Source organism: Protopterus annectens, chromosome 11.part0 (genome assembly GCF_019279795.1).
Source record: "Protopterus annectens isolate FY-2018-M chromosome 11.part0, PAN1.0, whole genome shotgun sequence".
In the NCBI taxonomy this organism is placed as follows: Eukaryota; Metazoa; Chordata; order Ceratodontiformes; family Protopteridae; genus Protopterus; species Protopterus annectens.
Genome location: NC_056745.1, coordinates 386745845 through 386768871, shown reverse-complemented (window position 1 = coordinate 386768871; position 23027 = coordinate 386745845). Strand labels below are relative to the sequence as shown.

General features: G+C 38.8%; 1 protein-coding gene across 3 annotated transcripts in view; it reads left to right on the top strand.

The window, feature by feature from the left end:
- Positions 1 to 23027, top strand: part of LOC122815407 (bile acid-CoA:amino acid N-acyltransferase-like) — an 817246-nt gene that overhangs the window by 456870 nt on the left and 337349 nt on the right. For all 3 annotated transcript variants that reach the window (XM_044087875.1, XM_044087874.1, XM_044087873.1), the window contains one exon: positions 13423 to 13598. In XM_044087875.1, coding sequence (XP_043943810.1) covers positions 13423 to 13598 — 176 coding nt within the window. The remainder of the gene's footprint in view (positions 1 to 13422; positions 13599 to 23027) is intronic.

Below are 23027 nucleotides of genomic sequence, written 5' to 3'. Positions count from 1 at the left end.
GGCTAAGACCTTACCAGCAGTAGTGTAGCAAGTACACAAATTGTTAGAGGGTGTAACTTTTTTCTACATCAAGTACCAGTACAGAAAGGCACTCTGATGTCTTTTTTACGGTCTTTGCTTTGTAACCCAAAATCAGGGTTTTTTTTTTTTTTTTTTAATTTTGCTCTTACTTTTGCTTCACTTGAAGAGCTGGTGGGGGGGGGGGGCATTAAATCCAGAATGGGCACCAGATACTAAATGAGCCAGCTATGATTCAGTGACCAGAAACCATGTTGCTTTTGTGAGAGAAGTGTATATATATATATATATATATATATATATATATATATATATATATATGTGATGTATATCTATGATGTGGAAAACGTTGTTATTCAGCAGGCAGGGCAAGTCCTCATTACTACTGGCAAACCAGGTTTGGCAGAAACCCTATTTACTCCACCGTAAGGAACGCATAGCACCCTAGAGCTAAGCAGGAGAGTAAATATATATACACAATTTGGTACCTCCAAGCTGATAAAGAAAACTAGTGAACAGCTTGTGAAGCACTACCTTTGGAGACAAGAGTATCATGACATCCGCACTATATGCAAACTGAAGTGTAAGCATTCAGAAGAAGACATAAAGCCACTGCTAGGAAGAAGAAATGAAAAATCCTGTCATGGCAGAAATTGCCATGCATTGGAATAAAAACTTCTGCTGCCCAACCATTAGGGTTGACTGGCATGGCTTTCTGTCATTCTCCTGTGAGATTATCCAGAAGCCCTCCATTTTAAAATTGTACCATTATCATTTTAATCAAAAGTATAACATATGTAGCAAATGATATTAATGAAAACTCAGTTTCAGAAAATCTCCAGTACCTGAGAGGCTATCAACAGAACAATGGAATCCACACACATACCACAAAGTGCATGGCTCAACCAAAACATTTGAATCCAAAAAAACAAACAGGCCAGCACTAAATTCCACCAAAATACTTTAATAAACGTTTAATGGGCTGGAATACCCATAAATGAATATACAAAAGTAATGACACCCAAAGGGTGACAAAGCATACTGGTTTCAGTATAAAGCCTTCATCAGTGCTATCAAGCAAATAGTATTACAATCAGTATATAGAAATAAAACAGTCAAATGATGCACCACACAATTATCCAATCACAATTGTTCATTGAGTGCTGGTGAAAATAAGCCACCTAATATAGTTATCCATTTTTTTTCCTTATAATCCAAGAAAGAATGTAAATTTTCTGAAGAAGCATTTGGTTTATATATTCTATCTGTAACTGTGAACCTAAACCTGGCAGAGGGATGTAATACCCGATGTTTATATAGAGCATTTGTATTCCTATGACATTTGATGTCACTCATATGCTCTGATATTCAAAGTTTGAATGAGCGAGAAGTCTGCCCAACATAAAAGGCAGGGCAGGTACAATTTACCAAATAAATCACCCAGTCACTACTACAATTTCCAAAAACCCTTATATCATATACTTTAGGACAATTATAGGAAGTGAATGAGCTTTGTTTAGGGACCACTGCAAAATCTGCAGTGTCCATGTGGAAAACTGCCCATGACTGGGCCTCCTTGTACTGTAGTTTGTAAACTGTTATGTACCACCTGATTACCCTTTTTATAATGGTTAAACCAACCCCCCATGTTTTTTCTCCTTCTATATCCAAACCTACATCTAAATGCAAAAACTGAGCTAATCTATCCTCCCTGTATAGAATATCCCAATGTTTGTGTATATCTTGTAAGTAATTGGTATTGCCCCCAAATTCCATAATTAATCTAAGATGAGACTCAGATTTTGAACTTTTGTCTCTATTTGAAAGGGTCTGTTGTCTGTTAACATCATGGACTATCTTGCTGGCTAAATCAACATCATATTTATGGTAACCTTGATCATAAAATCTATGGGCCATATCACATGCCTGAAGATAATAATTCTCCGCAGTAGAACATTTTCTTTTTAGTCTTAATAATTGAGACTTAGGGATGTTCTTGATAACATGGGGAGGGTGACAACTGGAGGCATATAACAAATTGTTAAACTGTGGATATGTCTTGTAAACATTACTACTCAAAGTACCATAATCTAATACTTTGACCACCATATCCAAAAAAGTCACACTCTCCCAATGGATATTCAGTGTAAATTGAATTTCCGATTTGTTTTCTTTGAGATACTCAACAAACTCAAATAAATAATGCTCATCTGACCTCCATATCAGCCAACAATTATCTAAATAACAATGCCAAATATCTAGCTCCCCTAAAAATAAATTATGATTGATGTCATAGATTAAATGATGTTCAACTTAGCCCATTAACAGATCCCATAAATGGAAGTGAAAGATGCTCCCATGGCAGTACCCTTCAATTGTAAATAGCAAACATTGTCAAAATAAAAAACATTTTGATTAAGCACTCACTCTGTTAAGCACAAAAGAAATGTGTTAAATCCAGGCAGATAAAGGGAGACTTTAGAAAGCCAAAAATCCAATGCTAATAAACCAGCCCAGTGTGGAATATTTGCATAAAGTGCACTAACATCTAAAGTGCGCAATAACAAACCCTTTTCCAACTGTATATTGTTTATGATATTCAAAAATTGTGTGGTGTCTTGAATCTGCACTCTAATATGTGTCAACAATGGCTTCAAATATTTAGTCAAATATTCAGATAGGGGTTCCATTACGGAACCTCGCTCAGACACTATAGGTCTACCCGGAGTTTTTCATAACTTTTGTGTGTCATAAACAATATACAGTTGTAAAAGGGGTGGTTATTGTGCACTTTAGATGTCAGTGCACTTTATACAAATATTCCACACTGGGCTGGTTTATTAGTATTGGATTTTTGGCTTTCTAAAGTCTCCCTTCATTAAACTTTTATTAAAGTATTTTGGTGGAATTTGGTGCTGGTCTGTTTGTTTTTTTGGATTCAAAGGTTATCAACAGAAAACATAATATTCACATTGTATTAAAGATTATATTATGTTAATTGCATAAAATAAATTAGAAAATGCTTCCAAATATAAGTATAAGAATTAATAATCAAAATGCATAATTCCTTCATATGCTCAGCAGTCTATGGTTATTACTCCACATTAGATGTCCCTAGAGTAACTAACCCTTTAATCACAATGATCTTTTCTTAAAACCCCTTCTCCTTTCTTCATGATTCATTCTTATAGGTTCTGATCCTAAAGTGTAACTAAAAGTATATGCACCTCCAATATGGCTTTGGATGACACTAGGGATCCCAATAAGGATAACTCACTTATTTGTGTTAACACCACCAGGCTACATTTAGTCTCTACTATCATGGAGTAGTATCATACTGGTAATGCCCATAAATGAAAAAAGGATTTAAGCTCTTAAATTTGTCAGAGTCCCTATATGGAATAATCATCACAGAGGCTTGTAGCCTTTGAAGCCTAATGCCAGACAATATTTTTCCACTAATTCCAGCCCTGGGCAGACCCAGCCAAGGCTTTTAATATAAAATACAAGCAAACAGTTCAGACTTTATATATCTATTGTTGCAGCTGTCTAGCTATTGATTTATATTGCTTGTGGATTCCACAAGTTTAAAATCAGCTTTGATGAAACATTTTAACTTGGAAAAAATGTGAGATGTTTAAAGCCATTGCTAAGACATGATGATATTCCTCGTAATTAAGCACAGCATAAGAAACATGCCTCAATGCAAAGCAAACAAACCTGTACACTATCAGAAAAAATAAATAAAAATAAAAACCTGAGTCATTAAAGAAAAAGTAAATCAAAAATAACACCAGAAACACTCAGAATAACAGAAAGGCAGTCCAGTGTTAGTTTTAAGTGCAGTCATCATTAAAGAAAAAGTAAATCAAAAATAACACCAGAAACACTCAGAATAACAGAAAGGCAGTCTAGTGTTAGTTTTAAGTGCAGTCATCACTTTAATGCACAGAAACATGTTTAGAAAACCAATGATTATACAGCCTGCACCGTAAATAAACTGTAGTACTAATCATTTAGTCAAAGGCATCCCAGAAGTCACTATCTCATTTCAGCTTTTTGTTAAAAGTGCAAAAAGGATAGTGAAAGTCTTCATAGCTCTTATGTAGCATCTTGGTCCTATTATACTCAATACCTGCATGACATATTCACCTTACAGACAGATACAGAGAGTAGAATGTGAAAATTTGTAGACTGCATTATCAACACAATGGATTTTTTGAGTTTTTTCTATAATATTGGGTCAGGTAGAATTTCCTTTCTTAATGTAAATTTGATGAATAACAGGGGACAGAATTGTTTCCAATCTAACAAATACAAGAAGAAAACTTTTGCAAATACTTACCTACATTTTCAAAGTTGGTATCCTAAACATCAAAAAAAGGCTGTGGTAAAAGGTAACCTGGTAAGACTGGCCAAGATGGCCTCAGATATAACAGTCTTATTAATGAATGCAATGCTATTAATATGTTTGTCAGGAGAGGTTATCCTGTAGAATTTCGTAATAACATTAAGGAAAAATAATATAAAAAAAAGGATGCATGTTTTTGAATAAACTTTTATTAGTAGGAAAAAAAATTACAATAGGGCCGGTGTTGAGAATTCTCACTTTCCTGGTGGTATATTACCAGATAATTCAGATAGAAATTCTAGAAGTAATAAGGAGAAATTGTTGATTATAACATATACTTTGGCTAACAATTATGTTCTTAAACAACTAAAGAAGAACTGGGCTAGCTTTACTTGTGATAGTAGGATACTTAATTTACTAGGTGAAGGCCCCACTATAGTTTATAAAATTGATAGCTATTTTGAAAACTTATTTGAGTGGAATGTAAGCGTTTCTACTAGCTAGGAAAGGGGGAATGTTTAAGTGTGGCCATTGTGCTCAGTGTTCTAGTATATTTCCCACAAACAAATGATATATAAATCTAATATAAATAGAGTTGAGGGGGGTCATTTCACCTGTGGTTCTTCCCAAGTGGCCTATATAGCCATTTGCACAGGGTGTTTAGATTTTTAAGTGGGGAAAATGGCAAGAGATTCAAAGAAAGAGTATATAAATATATTTTGGATAGTAGAAAAAAATAATACAAAAAACACTCTTGCTAGGCACTTGATGGATCAGCCTTCTCATTCTTTTAAATTTAGTGTTTTAGAACAAATGAAAAAAGATCATAGGAGGTATGTTATATATGAACATCTTAACAAATGTGAATTAAAATGGCAGCTGAAGCTTGGTGCTACAAAATACCCTGGTTTGAATGAGACGTGTTCTATCAACTGTTTATTAAAATTAAAACATATGGAGGTGCAATGACACAATATTTGTTGAGTGCATCTATTTTATGGGTCAGTTTTTTAACATTTTAGAATATACTGTTATATAATTTTTTTAGATTATATAAATATTTGTATGTAAGATCGTGTGATTCAAGCACATTCAATACATAGTGTAATGTCCTTTTAAATGTTCACATTTTTAGGAAGCATTATTTTGATTGTTAGCTGTTTAACATGGAGGGATATTTAAATGAACTGTTGGGTTGTGTTTGTTATTCTGATGAAGTTCCTACACTTCAGGAAATGAAAGCACTTAGTCAATAAAGTTGGTGTGGATTTTATTTTTATACTGGACTAAAGTGGTGGTTTATTCTTCATGCCTGAAGTGGGAGCTATGAAGGAAGTGTTCCTATCTTCACCGGATTGTTGTATCTCTTTTCAGTTATTGTGATGTGACCTTCTCCTCTAAGTAATTTGATGAAAAGTAATCCTGAGATGTGTGTAGTACCCACAGAAATAACAAAGTTATTGGATATGTACTAGGGACATACTAGGTTAAGTGGTGTTAGTATTACAGATCTGATGCTTTATTTGTGAGTGTCCACATTACAGTTTGGGTATATTGGATTTTTCATTTTTAGGAGTTGCTATGGAATATGGTTGAACTTGAAAAATGACACTTTTAGTCTTAACAAATGTGAATTAAAATGTCAGCTGAAGCTTGGTGCTATAAAATGCCCTGGTTAGAATGAGACATGTTCTATCAACTGTTTATTAAAATTAAAACACATGGAGGTGCAATGAGACAATAATTGTTGGGTGTATCTATTTCATAGGTCAGTTTTTTAACATTTTAGAATATACTGTTATATATTTTTTGAGATTATATAAATATTTGGATGTAATGTCATGTGATTAAAGCACATTTAATATATATAGTGTAATGTCCTTTTAAATGTTGACATTTTTAGGATGCATTATTTTGATTGTTTGCAGTTTAACATGGAGGGATATTTAAATGAACTGTTGGGTATACTGGATTTCTCATTTTTAGGAGTCACCATGGAATGTGGTTGAATTTGAAAAACTACACTTTTAGCCTATTATGAGGTGGGTGAAACACAGGGTGTAAGAGAGAGAAAGGTGCCATGAGGTTCAGCCATATATGTTGGGATTATTCTTCAATCAGTAAGGTAGCCGGCAGTATTGTAATGAAACTAAGATGAGTTCCCTCTTAACATGTTTTTTCCACAAAATGCTAGTGGATACTAGCTCAGGAGTGGTGGTGGTTTTAGAAAGTAGGCTGTATAGGCACTGTGACACTAGGGAGTGAAGCTACTTGAGGAAGTCAAGAGGAGTTTGAGTTATTAAAAAAAAGATTTTTGTAGATACATGCCTGGCTTCCAATAAGTAAGCTCACAGGACTCAGGGGGGTGGGGGTGGAGTTCCCTAAGCCAACACTGAATCATTAATAAATTACTGAAACAATAAGTATCATTGAGGCTGCTGTTTTCACATTTCATATCTGATGCTCACACCCAAAGCAGAATCATTCTGAGTAATCTGAAAAGGGTTTGGGGCACCTATGTAATAAAATAAAAATAATATATTGCACCTTTCTTACTGCAATGGCTGTCACTCTAGGTGGGGTGGCATTTACATGCATGTAAACTCCTGGTATGATAGTTTTTGACACCATATAAGTTCTCCATGATGTACCAGAATGTCTGCTAAATATGACACTGCTATGAGGGTAAGGACCAGAAGAACTCTGGATCATGTCCTGCTTGAGACTGCAGAAGAGATTCCCACAAACTATGCTGAAGCATTCATTTCACTTAGTTCAGGAATTAATTTTGTGTAGGTCTCCATCTCACTGGGGTGCCTGAAACAGAATACGTAATGCTGTGCTTCAGAATATAAATCAGAAATGCATTATACATATGACAATCACCTCATCAGCCCTCCTGTTTACAATGTTTTATCATAAATAAGCCTATAAAAGCAATGGAGAATGAACTCAAAATGTTTTTGGTTAAATGGTCAGCTGTCTTATCTGAAATGTAGGATGGTTTTGAAACAACAAGAGTCTGAGATAGAAGAGTTGTAATGGAGAAGCTGGAATGTAAAAGGGAGCTGGAGAAGTTATAGGCATCAGGTTTCAAATGGGTAAATGAAATATTAAATGGGGACCTGCAAAAAAGGCAGATGAACTGGAAATGAATGGATAAAATATTATGGCTACCACTTGAAAATAAGGTTACTGAATAATAAGTTTGATTTCAACATGTTAATGTTTGTTGTACATAGTTAGTTGTGCTTTTCCTGAGGGTAGCCTCAACAAGGCCCCCCCCCAAAAAAAACGTTACTGGAGTTCAGTCTTAACCATTGGTCTCTAATTGTCTGGAGTTTACACATTCTTCTCATATTGTTTGAGTTTGCTCAGGGCTCCTCCTACTTTACAAGCACATGCTTGTTGATTGGATAATCTACATTTCCTGTAAATATTGCATTTATCCTTTATCTCGGAATATAGTCTGTGTTTACAAGCAGGTCCAAGATGGACCAGAGCAGTTGCTCAATTAACAAATGAATAAATAAAAAAAATATGTCATGCTATGGTCTAACAAAAATCAACCTACCCATGTTTTGTGCCAAGAAGCTCCAACTGAACAAAATATATTACAAAGGAAACCTTGGGGAAACTGCAGGTGTATAACTATTGCAACAAACAGTACAAAAACACAGAAATGAGTACACACTTGGAAATATAAAGGGAGGAGAGTATTGTGACAATGCCAAACATATTTACATACATCTACAGTAATAAAACAAGTGAAGAGCATTTACATCTGCAATACTGACAAAGTGAAAACTGTTCTGTGATGTTTGATACATTAACGCTTATGATTTAAGCTAAAACAAACACAGCATACAGTATGTAAACTGTACAATGAATGCAGATTAAACTTAGTGACACTAGTATATACAAAGAACTGAAAATGTATCAGCAAGAAACTAGGTGTTCTTTTCAGTTAACATAGGGAACAGAAACATATACATTATGTCAGTGGACTGGGGTATGTGATACTTATTACAGTACCAGCCAGCCATAATAAATATAATATACTTAATTGCTAGAGAAGAGGTAGAAAACAAAGGTAGAGGAAAACTGGGTCAACTAATGTAATATTTGATAGAATTTATTGGAAAAATAGGCAGAGGTAGAATTTTATGAGAAAAGCAGACTTGAAATATGGCAGAAAAATAGGAATAAAGGGCTAGATGACCATGATGACCAAGAGAGTTTTAGGCCTTAGGATTTACATAGATCATGCTAATGAGAAGATCATGGCTCTCAGAAGAAAGCAAAAATGAGTTTAAAAGCTGGAGGCAGGAAGTAGCACAAAAAAGTATGCAGGGAAGACAGGATGGCAGAGCCAATAAGACACCAAAATTACAAGGAGTCTTGTTCATATGTTAGCTGCTCTTTGTACTCATTTTAAAACTAGTCAATTAAAGGTGAGACTCAAACTCTGTACTTTACATCTGCAAGGTAAACATCTTAATCATTATGCTAACTCCTAGCTCTTAACTGTACCCCAGATTATCTGAGTTTGATTAGCAGTTTGGGAATTGGAAGAGCCAATGACAGGGAGGGTGAGAGTGAGAGGTTGAAATTAACTTCCCATTCTGGGTAAATGAATGCATTCTGGCCTGCTGCGCTGCTGAATCCACTAGAAGAACTGCAGGCAGAATATGAGTCCATGTGGTTATGTGTGTCACATGAGCTATGAGCCGAGAGGCATGCACTTGTGTGCAAAGACATATGCTGGATCTTGTAGGATTGCAGAGATATACAGAACCCACATACCACCACAGACATTTGAGAAAAGGGGCCTGTACAAATGTGGAATGGAATGATCTGATTCCTTGAATCCATCCCTCAAAAATAATGCAAAACTGAACAGGAGAGACAAGTGTAGTCTAGAAAAGTATAGGGAGGCTTGTAGATGTTTAGCTAGGTCAGATAGTAACAATACCTCTTAATGACTAGGTGAGACTTGATGACCAGTTTGAAGGTCTTCTTGGAGTTAAGTGTAAGTATGTTAAGACAAAGATTATTAAACTGGTTTGCTATGCTTGTGTCTCCTTGTCTAGTACACTAGAGGGGCATCAAGGGAAAGAAGTGGTGTATATAGGTCATAGCAGCAGCTGAGTATGTTGCACAATGAAAGTCATTCATCAGAGTCTAGCAACATTTGAGATGTTGCTAGTGGAATGATAGTGAAACTCTATTGAAGAAAGGTAAAGGCTTTGTACTTATGAAAGTATGCTATAGACTAGGTTATGCTTTTTGTAATGTGGTTGGGACATGCTGTTAGCATATAGCAGAAGTGTAGCAGGTTCTTCAGAAGGCTGTAACTGTTCCTATACACTTTGTCATAAAATCCTTGTTTCTGTATAGCTTGAATACTCATTCATTTATTTTTACAGTGATAGTCTTATAAAGGATGTTAGGCTTAAATGCATTGTTCAAGTTACCCCAAGGATCTCTGCATATTCTACAGACTGGAAAGGAAAGTGTACCACATGGAATGTATCATTCCATGAATGGTACCTCATGGAACATAGTCTGTCCAATCCAAATTACTGCATTTATCAATCTGCAGATCTTTTTACTTTAATTGGCTGTACTGTAAGACTGTAGTACTGTTTATGTTTATAGCTCATACCAGTGGCTACAAGCTCTATAATATATCCAAATGACTCTATATAATTGCTTTTATCTTTTTCTTCATGTAACTCTTATTGAGTATTGTGATTGTAATCACTTATTGAGATCAGTGCATTACCCAGGTAATTGAATAAAGTGTTCTGAGTAGATATAGGTTTTTAAATTTTTACCATCCTGGCTGTGGGACTACCGAGTTAGAATATATACATAAGAGGTTGTAGAGTGGGTTACATTTTTATTTCTGTCATACACAGTTTTGGTAGGGGGTTTAACAATAAGTTTGACATATGAGAAAATTTAAGTTATCATGAAAGCTTAAAATATTTGATCTTGTACAGTGTCTCATACAGATATTAAAAAGGGGGCCTTTTTCAAGTGCATAGGGTATTTAGATATAACGACTTCTGGGAATGTTGGGGATTATCAGAGAGAAGCCTAGATAATTATCAGACAACCTATCTAAAGATTATATAGCCTGAGATATGTACTAATTGGTTCTTTAAACGAGTAGTTCATGCTTAGAATAGACTTCCAAATTATATTACAGTAAACACTAGCTTAGATATTTTTTAAGAAAAAAATCAACACATTTTGAAAATGACTGTTTTGGTTAGAAGTCAACTGTTTCATAGAGGTAATAATAAACATAAGAGTCAGAGGAAAAGATGTTAATAGGAAATTATAGTTTCTGTTTTGTTTTTGATGATGTTAATGAATTGAATTTGACACTACCGAACAAAGTTTTATCCATGCTTAAGTGCTGACTCTACAGAATACACAGAAGCTAAACACAGAAGTGTCAAAGAATCATTGTATTTGTTTATCTGGCAGCAGCAATGTTTTCCACATGAGAACATGATGCTATGTATGTACCAGAACAAAATAATTAAAAATGCTGTACCACAGATATCAGAAAACATAAAAATAATTTATCTTAGTACCAATAAAGATACTTCATCAGAATGTTTAAGTAAACAGTTTAAAAGGTTTAAATAAGATTCAGTAAAATCATGTGGTATTAAATCTATCAGTCATTTTGTTACAGTAAAATGCCTGAACTACATTACATGTTAAAGATAACCTTTTGATAAAATTAATTACAGTAATATGTACTCTTAGCATTTGCTGTACTTTTGTAAAAGCTTTAATATTAGGCGACTCTAAATTTAAGAACACTAAGAGCAGAGTGGGATTTTGGGCACAGTTGTGAGCAAGAAGGTACAACAGTAACCACTAGCACAATAACTATTCTCAGTAAGTGAACTAGTTTCTGAAATTTTCTTGCGTTGATGGTTGGAAGGTAGAAATGTTTGGTGAAAGGTTGTAAGAATATCACAATGAATTTTATATTCTAAAAGGATATTTTCCCCTTCTCTAGTAATATGTTAGAGAAGCACTTAAAAGTAGTGGAAGGCTCTGTTAGAAGCATTGAATCTGGGAACATAGTAGACCCAGAGGCTGTCAATGATATGGTTTGACCATTTGAAGGTTGTTAGGTTGCATGTAGGAGATTTAAGGATGGTATAGACTGGGGGGGGGGGGCATGGACATCTTCATGGAGGAATACATGGAGGAGATTCACCTTGGTAAAGCATTTTACAATATATGTCAGTCAGATACATCTTGGTTATTTGTTGCTTATTGTTCACCACTGCAATTATATTAATGCAGTCTAGAGCAACAATGAGTGAGAGTGTCAGACCTAAACATATATGTGTGGTTCTTCAGATGAGTAATGGGAATACATAAAGAATAGCTATAATGCTGTTACTAGTCAGATGTTGTATTGCTCTCCTTCTGCTGCCATGATCTGCAGCTCAAGCCACAAGTGTTGTTATCTTGGGTAAAAACAATATGAACATCTTATAGGGCCCTTCATGTTGTCAGCCTGGAGTCTAATAAAAAAAATACAGCTAACCATTTTGACAGGTTGCCGCAGTCTAACCAGCCAACAGAACAAGAAGATCAGGATCATAAAACCCCTTGTGTATCCAGCACTAATCAAAACATCCTGGCTAGCTCTGTTTGCACAAGCTTCAGAAAACTCGAATGTCAAGAATAGAATTAAACCTATGTGTCCACTGTAAAACAGGGAAAGCCTTTTCATTCTCAAATAGGATGAAAGTCTTAAGATAAAAACAAAAATAAATAAAAGGCATAGTTTCCAACAAAGATTTAATGGCAGATGAGCAGTGATAATGTTTTCACAAAGTACAAGTACTTTCAAACTTATTTATTATAAATGTTTTATCTTAAGGCATTAAGATACAAGATAGCTAGGATTTTTTGATTAGGCCCAGATACACAAGGGGCTTTATGACCCTGATCTTCTTGTTCTGTTGGTTATCTTCGGTAAAGGACTTTCATTAATGACCCACTGCTCAGCTATGATATAAGAAATCTAGAAAGATGTCACCTGCTTAACAAATAACGTCAAAATGAATCAGTTTTTTTGTTGACATAGTACTTAGTGAAACTGCAGGCACCCAGAATGTATATTCATTTTTTTGCCTGTTTGTGCTCATTGCAGAAAAGCTAACAATTAGCAGAGCAAGATGTGGGACATTTACTCACAGTGAGACACTCATTTGATTATTAATTTTAGATCCTGGGAATTTTGGAGTGAATACAAGTAGACTAAATGTCTTTCACCAGGCTGGACTGTCAGTACCTACATGTTCAATCAGCAGTGTACACTGAAATCATTTTTGAGGAAAATTTGTTTAACCTCATAGCACAAGTCAATTATTAACCGACTGAGATGGAGGCACACAAAGTAAACCAATGTAGTTAAACTTGAACTAGGAAAAAGGGAATGCTGTTTTTTTCCACTTTTTTGTAATTTATTGTAAAATGCATGTACAGCTATCTGTCAGTAGCATATAGTGTCAATGAATCAAATGGACAATTGTATTTATGACAATATAGCACAATGATCAATTATACAACAAACTATAGTATAAGATACACAGCATTGTGGATATTTTCAGCTGCTTTTTGAAGAACTAATTCAAGTGTGTTGCATGTTAAATAAAATATTTTATTCACAACAAAGTACATGTTATAAAGCATTTTAATTACACATAACATAGGCTTATAATGAACTGGTATGCTCAGTAACAGTATATTACTTTTGCACCATTTGCATCATCACTGACTTCCTGCACTCTGACATCATCAATTAGTTTCTTTAATCAGCAGGAGAACCTTTTTCTGCTGTTTGGAAGTAATGATGCTTTTTGTTACCCTTAGGTTGTTCTGCTGGTTTCCATCAGAGATCAGATTCCTGATCTATAGATAATAGTGTATTCTTTGTATTACTGCTAATAGCTTTTTACCCTGATGATTTCTATCTTAAGATACCCTTTCTTTCCTTTCATCAGGTCCTGGTCCATTCCCTGGAGTGATGGAGCTGTGGGGAGGTGCTGGGGGCCTAAATGAATTCCGAGCAGCTCTGCTGGCATCCCATGGCTTTGCTACCCTTGTTGTCGCATACACAAACCATCCTGATCTGCCATACCCAAATTATTACATTGGAGTGTCTGATGACTATTTTCAGGTAAAGCTGTGAGTGATTTATATTTTTGTACACAAAGAGATGATGTGTATTTTATATGCTTGGCCGTTATCCTTTTGCTTGTGTCTCAGGGATGATATTGTCAGTGTCAAATTATTTATTTCTCCTTGGTTATCAGGATTCTTCTAGGAAGCATCTAGCTTGTTTTCAGAGGAGGCTAATATGGAAAAACTGTACAGTAAAATCATCCAAGAGTAGGAAAATAGTGTTAGAAGGAAATATATGAAATACATTGTATCAAATATAAGTTCTGGTAATACAATTTCAGCAAGTGTTAGAAGTTCAGTACACATGATCAACAGTATAACTTGCATGACATTTAACAAGAAGCACTGTTATAAACAGTGCAAACAGTTCCTATTCTTACAGGGCAAACAGACAATAGATAAATGTCATGTATGACAATTACAATACACAAGACAGCAAAGTTCACAAGGGATATGCAACAGAGTCTATCTCAATGTTAAGTGGGTTTCTGATAATAAATAAGGTTTCTACCTCTGGATGAAGCAGTCATTGTTGGAATGGAAATAGACAGAATGGAAAGGAGTGGTGAAGTGCAGCTAATGAGAGGCTCTATGGAAGGGAGAAAGGACATACTGTAGTGTTTCTATATAATCAGCACAGAAGGCTGATGTGATCCTTTTAGGAGTATGAGAAACATATAGATTAAAAACCAAAAAATTCACCGGTTAGACAGCCAAAGCCAAAGTGCTCTTTAATGTAAATAGCTTACAACTTCACAGTTTAGTGCTTTCATCTTATCCAGACATCTTCAGAAATTTAGAAAACCAAAATAAAAAGCAAGCTAAAATAGTGACTGATGACACCTGTCAGAAATGCACACACACCTGAACAACAACTCCATAATGAGGTACATGCACAGGCCAGATATATAATATAGCATGTGTTTGGGATGCTCAGGTCACGGTTCCAATGTCTGGACACATCCGATGGAGTTTTGCAGTACTCACCAGCTACATGCACCCAAATTGTCATTGTATGTGCCATGCTACACAATATGATCCTGTGGAAACAGCTGCAGCAGGAACAGCATGGGGCAGGGCCACACAGCCCCCCACCATTGCCAAGGCATGTACAGGCACAGAGTGACTCAGAGGAACAACAACCTGAGCCTGCCTCAGTAGGCAGAAGGAGGCATGCCCAGTATGCCCTGGTCTTGGCAAAGAGGCAATGCATAGCACATGCACTGACACAGTAGGGACCCAGGTAATGACACCTCTCTCTGACTCGCACATACAGTAAAGGGGATGCCAAATATGGCACTACCTGTGCTTAACCATGTATAGAGAGTGAACTATGTGCATCCAACATAGGCAGCCCTGCAACACCACCCACAAGGTAAGTGACTCACACATGCCAGTCAGGGGGGAGGGTCACATACCCAACAACAGTCACAACCAGCAGGGCAGGTGTAGACAAACACAAACAGAGCCTGTGCCATGGCCCCAGAATGATAGCTATGATTACCCCCCTGGCCTACACAGACAGACCACAGTAAGGCAGGCAGTGGGATGTTAGTTCTGAAGGGTAGGAAGTCAGACAATAATATGTAGGGCAACCAAAGCCACGATCTGTAGTACACTGGTATGCCTCTAGTCAGCATGATAGTTAGTAATACAGAATGAAATGGAGTACCTGACATACCAGTACGGTCATAGCGAATACGTACATGTTTCATGTGTGTCTCCCACATCCTACATAGTAATGAAAAATCAGCCAGGTGTGCACCCCCCACTCTTGTGTAGAAATGTAGACACAGTCAGGTGTGCCCCCCCTTATGCAAAAATGTAGTAACAGTCAAAGCCAAATGATCGATGGATACCCTGCAGAGACAGCATGCTACCTGTTGGTGTACAACACAAAGGTCAGCACTGCAGCACAAACTACCTGGATACAATTCATAAATTCAATACAGACGGCCATACTGGGCATGCTCACACACTTAAACACATGAAGCCCATGACTGCAAACACCAGTGGACCAGACATATCTGGCAGTTCAGTTGTTAATGCAGACACTCATCAGTATGCACCACTCATGCATTGCACACACAGTGGATAGGAATGCAGACATATATGCCAGGACACCACACTATAATAAGCCAAAGATAGATATACATAGATGTGTGGAGAGGGTGACTGTGACAGGGAGCCATCCAGGCTTGTCCCACCTAGCACACAGCCAAAGGGCCCCAAACACATGAGGTGCAGATGTCCCTCACTGCAGATACTAGCCACCAGTATCTGTCAGCAGTACAGACTATGTGGTGCACGTGCCAGCTGTGCAACATGACTGTACAAGGAAGTAGTCATCTAGCAGCTGTATACACGTACCTGTGACATATGACCCCATGTGTGCCCACATGTGGTGTGTCATCCCCTAGATGAATGGATTATGGCTGCCTGCTTAGGTCATCCAATGTGAAATACACCTTTGGGATAGCTGTAGACCAGTAATCTCTGTAGCAGGTCCTGTAACTGCGTACTGCTGTAGTGTGATAAACTAGTTAGGTAGTAGTTTGAACCCCAGACTTGGCAATTGTGTGTGTGTGTGTCTGTCTGTCTCTGCCTGACTAGAGGGCAATGTTTTTTAGGGTACTCACACTCCTTACAATTCATATACCCAACTTTGGCAAGGCTGCTGATGTCACCCACCTAGAAATACACCTCTGGGAAGGGGTAGCCCAATAATCTCCGTAATGCATCCTGTAACTGTGTACTGCTGTAGTGTGATAAACTAGTTAGGTAGGGGTTTGACCCTTAGACTTGGTAATTGTGTGTGTGTGTGTGTGTGTGTGTGTGTGTGTGTGTGTGTGTGTGTGTGTGTGTGTGTGTGTGTGTGGTTAGGCTACTCACACTCCGTACAACTCATATACTCAACTTTGGCAAGGATGCTGATGTCACGCACCTAGAAACATACCTCTGGGAAGATTGTAGCTCAATAATCTCTGTAACATATCCTGTAACTGCGTACTGCTGTAGTGTAATTTAGAACTGTGGTAGGGTTCCATCTTGATCCATGACAGTTCTAGATGTTTTGTGTGTGTTTCAATGTCTGTGTAGGGAGAAATGCATTGTAGGCTAGTCACTCGCAGTACATTTCAAATACCCTACATTGGCAAGCCTGCTGATGTCATTCATTGTGAAATACACCTTTGGGGAATAAGGTTTCTAGTAATCCCTGTGGTGCATCCTATAACAGCTCCATGCTGTAGTGTGATATAGACCTCGATCAGGGGCTCTATACCCACACATGTCAGTTGTGAATGTTTTGTGTGTGTCTCACTGTCTGTGTACAGAGCAATGCATTTTAGGCTAGTTACTCGCAGTACAGTTGAAATGCCCTGCTTTGGTAAACCTGTTGATGTCATTCATTGTGAAATACACCTTTGGGGAAGGAGTACTCTAGTAATGTCCATGGTGTGTACTATAACTGCGTAGTGCTGTAGTATAATAAATTAGTTAGGTAGGGGACATGACGTGTGTGTGTGCGTGTGTGTGTGTGTGTGTGTGTGTGTGTGTGTGTGTGTGTGTGTGTGTGTGTGTGTGTGTGTGTGTGTGTGTGTGTGTGTGTGTGTGTGTAGAGGTGGTTGTGAGTGTGTGACACCTGTGGGCAATGTGGAGGGGGTTTTGCTTATTTCTTATATGGTGGCCCTACTATATATCACAATGTCAACCATACAAGGATAACAGATGTAAAATAGCTGAGAGGCTGGGGTGCAAAGCCATACCCATACATGTGACATCAAGGCCAGATGATCCCAGTTAGCAACCCCACTATTACCCAGAACACACACTCAACCCATGTTTCATATTATGAATCAGATTATTGAATCCCCAAAGGATGTGGATACACTACAAAAGGGCCTTACAGAAAAAGATGCTTGGTGCCAGAGCCATGGGCTCAAGCTCAATGCCAAGAAATGTATAATGATCCCCTTTGGGAAAAAACATGCATCCATGAATTACCATATAAGAGACTTAGGGACACAGGTGAACAGTGATCTCACCTTCGATAACCACATCGCCACAACAGTCAAAAAATCCTTCTATGTGGCACACCTCATCACTAAAGGCTTTTCAGCCAGAAAAAAGGAGGTCATTGTCCCACTGTACTCATCCCTCATTAGACACATTATAGAATACAATGCCCCGTTTGGTATGTACCTCTCAAGACATCTTCAACAACTGGAAAGGCCGCAGAAATACCTCACTAAAAGAATCACAGGCCTAAAGCAGATGTCCTACGTGGACCGCCTTAAAAAACTCCAGCTATACTTTGTCGTATATCGTCTACTCAGAGGCAATCACTGCTTAACATACAAGGCCATGTCAAACCCAGAGCTGTTGGACATGCTACACTTAAAGAAATCCCAATCCCTCAGAGCCACACGATCCAGGGATCTAAACCTTGTTATCACAATAAACAAAACATGCTGGAGGGATAGTTTCCTGACCCAGAGACTCCCCAGACTCTGGAATAGATTGCCCATACATGTCAAGCAGAGTGCCTCTTTGGCCCTCTTCAAAAGGAACCTTGATGATTGGATGGGAGAAAGGAAATTCACCCTGGGGATAACATCAGTCGTCCTGCTAGACAGGGGTCCAGGGAAGTAAATAGTGTGGGAAGAAATAGCCAGAGAATTGTTATGGCTAGGCTTCTATGGGCCCTAGAGCTGATAGCCTTAGTACCAGCCTATGAACCTATGAACCTATATGCACACACATGTCTAGGCAACAGCCAATATGTGGGTAGTACACTGCATATTGGCCACTGATAGTCACTATGGAGTGATAGCTATAGAGGGCATGTTACCCTGCCCATCTGTCCAATATGCATTTACATGCAGACAGTGCACCTCCCCAATGGACACCTGCACCACCTATGGTGCCTTCACATGTGACCCACAATGGACATACCATGCCTGACAACATGCCCTGTATGGACAGATGACACTGATGTCAGGGAATGTTGTTAGCATGCTATCAATGTAGGTGCAGAGTAAACCTGCTGCTCATTACCAGTTCCTGCCACAGGTGGGCAAGACTGGCACATCTGATGATAATCTGTGTTCACAACATGGGCCAGAAACCCCAGGTACAGTTCCACATGTCACTATACATGCATGTGGGAGGTGTGCACATCCTAGATGCCATCCATGTCATGGACTCAGGAACACATACATGGCAAGTGATGCACAGCATTGGCCACACACAATAGTCACCCAGGTGACTGGATGGCAGATACAATACCCACCTGTGTGGGCAAATGCAGAAACTACAGGCCTGAGCCACAATGCAGACCATTGTCATGTGGCCTGATGTCAAGGTATACCCATCGCCTACCATTGTGTAGCCTGTTGGCACAGCTGACCACCACACACCCATGCAGACATGCACCCATGCATTTCAGAACTGGCACCCTGCGTGTTCGTGCCTGGGTTGTATAGTGCGTATGTCCACATCTACACTCACTACAACCCTCCCTGGGCACAGTGAAGCATGCTGTCTGATACCTCCTCATAATCTTTGCTCATACGACCTTCATATGACACGTGTGGTGCATGTGATACCTGCACATTGATGTGTTGTGGCAATCCCACTAGTGATGAGTTGTACTCCTGGTCCTGCCAAGTGTGTCAATGTGTGTGCATCCTTGTGACAGTGTGGCTGTGTTGACACTGGCACCTGTTCATGTGGACAAGCACGTGTACATCACCTACTGTATATCTACCATATCCCTGTTGTAGATGTCACTCACCATCACATATATGTTCTGATTGCTCCACAGCAGGTAACCCATGTGGCACATGCTGGTAGGTGTGTGACACAAACATGCTTCAGTTTTACTCTTCCACCCCTCCCTGACATGTATTTGCCTCTGTCTGCCTCCCCCACTCCCTCTCTGGTGGATGTGGAGACTAACACCTGCTTTGCTTAGGCAGCAGCATGTGTATTTTAAGTGATGCTCATGATCAGCTGCTGGCCTCTGCACAAATTGCAGCTCTCCCCCTAGCTGATTGCATGTGGAACAGCTGTGGTAACATTCCCATTGCCAATTGCATGGAAACACACTCCAATACCTAGGAACATCATGGTGGTGTTGGCCCTTTTCAGTCACTGGGAGCAGGAACTAGATCTGTTATTTTGCAAACAGCATCTCAGAAGGATTGGGGATTTACCTCTAACAACATACACTGTGGAAAGAGGGCAACAAACAGGAGGTGTGTGTGCCTGACCTGACTACAGACTATAAGTGCTGCTATACTGCATTTGGAGTAATGTTGGTTTAACAGTGCTTGACTGGATATGGCTGTCGTACCTGCCATGTCAGTTCCATGTTTATGAGGAATCCCCATCTGCAGGATCATCTGCAGACTGGACAGTGTTGTGCCTTTGGTTGCATGTGTTAGACATGGAGCATCTATCTGTGGACTGCAGAAGATAGTGTGAGGAGTGCAGTCTGTAGATGGTGAAGGGCGTAACAGTTACTGACTTCATATCCCTTATAGGACATATGTTGCAGCAAACCCCATTACAACAGTAAATGCATGAGGTTATCACAGCCGCATGTTAATATTGGCCGTGTGTATGTGCTTCCAGCCACACCTCTGTCAACCTTTGTACATATGTTGTGCATGAAGTGGTGCATATGTGCTGTACACCATTATCAGTGTCAACATATCTGATAAAAAGCCAGTGATATATCAGACTGCTACACATGTTATGTACAGTAGGGGTTATATTTCATGACCTAACCTGGACATTCTGTGGATGTTGGTACAGTATTGAGGTCTGTGTACTTATGGTGAATGTCAGCATTGTGTGCATTATTAATATGTACTTTAGCCTGTGTACAGACTGTAGTAGATTTTATTTTATTTTATTTTATTTTACATTTGTTGACCGGGCTAGTCTAGCTGGATATATTTCCATTTTCAGTAGAGGCCCGAGGAGAAAAGCTCCACAGAAGTAAAAAATATATACATACATAAAAATCAATATAGATGACAATATTAATCACTTGTTAACAGAGGGGGTGGAGCTAGGAACTAAAATTTCTATTTAAGGAGTAAACTAAAACATTTCAGAGCTTTACCAGAAAGGCTCATCCAGACTCTGCTACACTTTGCTGTGAAGGAAAGGTTAGTTTGCTGTTATTTTTTTTATTTCTGTATTGCCTTTCTATATTTTGAAAACTGTAGTTTGTTTTCTTTACCTTGTGTTTTGCTTGCATTCTGTTTAACAGCATATTAAAACTTCAAAAGAGACCACAGCTCTCTCTGTTCTGAATTTTTCCCCTCCCTCCCACCCATTTAAGTTGTCTTGTTAAATACCACTGTCTTTCTAGTTGCCCGCCTCTTATGTTAATCTGACCATATATCTCATTTCTCTCTACTTTCACTGGCTTATGTGAGTAATCACAAAACCATCACTTTTGAAATCCCACCTTCAATTATTTAAATTTATTGGCCATCCTACAGTATTTCATAGTACCAAAATACAAAAGTAACCACCTTTCAGTCCATCTTGCTGTTTTAAAATAGTAACTCTCCACTAAACCTTAACTTTTAAACAGGTAAAACTCAAGTTACCTACTTTCATATCTAACTTCTCTAGTGCACACTGCAGAGTGCATTCTTTTCAATCTTACCTTTAAGCATCCCTGTTACTAGCACTTTCTCTAATACCTAAAAGATCATCTCTACTTGACTCCAAGTAGACTTTTCTCTATCTGTTAAACCTAGCACTTGCTCCTACAGTACTTATTACCTTGATACGCACTCTTATAGATAGCACCCCAAAAGGCAAACCCCATTTCTCGGTCCTCACGTCCCCGGAATCTCTTTTAAAGTTTTTGTCTAGTCCTTCTAGCATGTCGAGGGATCAGTTGCTAGTGTCCTCTCCTGCTCAGCTGGTGAACCTGGGAATATTGAGGCAATGTTACAATTGCCTCATGTACCTGAACAACCCTCTCCTCCTCCCACAAAACACAAATACATGCGAGAGATGCAACTATACGGCCAAACTGGAGGCTGAGCTCTCTCAACATAGGACTGGCAAGACCAGTCAGGAGGAGAAGGTTACCACACACACTATAGACCCAGTCTCACATAGTACCATCACAACCTCAAATCATACACATAAACACACAAAGACATACTCGGCTCTGATCAAAAATCTACCAAAACAGCAGAGGCCACCAAAGCAGACACCCAAACAACCACCACCTCAGAACACAACACCTGCAACACATAGACCTCACAGTCAGAGTGTCAAACAGTCACAGCCCTTAAGGCCAAACACAATGCCAGACACACTAGTCATTGGTGACTCTATAGTCAGACACACTGACGTCCCGCTCACCAGACTGAATAAGAAGAAGGTCACAGTAAGCTGCCTGTCGGGCGCTAGAATCCGCCACATAACGCAAGCACTCAGGTCTCTCAACAGCAGGTACAAATATGACTCGGTCATTGTCCACGCTGGTGTAAACGACCTGAGGCGTACCTCCTGGACTACATGAAAAGAGACATTGAGGAGCTCTCTGATTATGTAGCCCAGGCAGGTATGACCCTGACCTTGAGCAGTATCCTACCTTCACCAAGAATGATGCCACAATACAGAGATAAGATGATCAGCTTTAACAATTGGCTTAAACTCTGGTGTCATTCAAAGGGGATCCAATGTCTGTCTGCCTGGGATGACATGCTGGACAAGCCATGCTGCTTCGCAAGGGCGGCTTGCACCTGTCACCCTGGGATTCCGGATATTGGCAAAGGCTCTTGCCACCCCATAGTGCCTTTTTAGGCAAGGCTCAAATTCTAAACCTACCACCCTAGAACACAAAAAGGAAAAAACTAAGGGTAATGCTGCTCAATGCCAGAAGTCTAAATCTCAAAATGCACGCACTCGAGGCCCTTCTCAGTATGGAGAACATCGATGTCTGTGCAGTGACAGAAACCTGGTTCAAGGCTCCTGAGAGCACCCCAGCACTATCAGGTTTTACCTCTTATCATGCGTTCGCCCCAAAATCCGGACAATACCAAGAAAGGAGGGGGTATCCATATTCATCAAAGACACCCACACCTCAAGACTGGTGGCAGCACGATGCATCGGAGACCATCCAGGTGCAATTAACCATAGGCAAGACTGCTCTGCAAATTGTAGCATGTTACAGGCCACCCTCACAAACTCAGGAACCTCACATGGCCTTCCTGAAAACACTAGAGGGATAAATGTATCACCAAACACCATCATACTAGGTGACTTCAATTACCCTAATATAGACTGGGAACACTACTCAAGCCCAAACACCCTAGCCCAAAAGTTCCTGGAATTCATAAACTCAAATGCCATGGAACAACTAGTCACCATCCCACAAGAG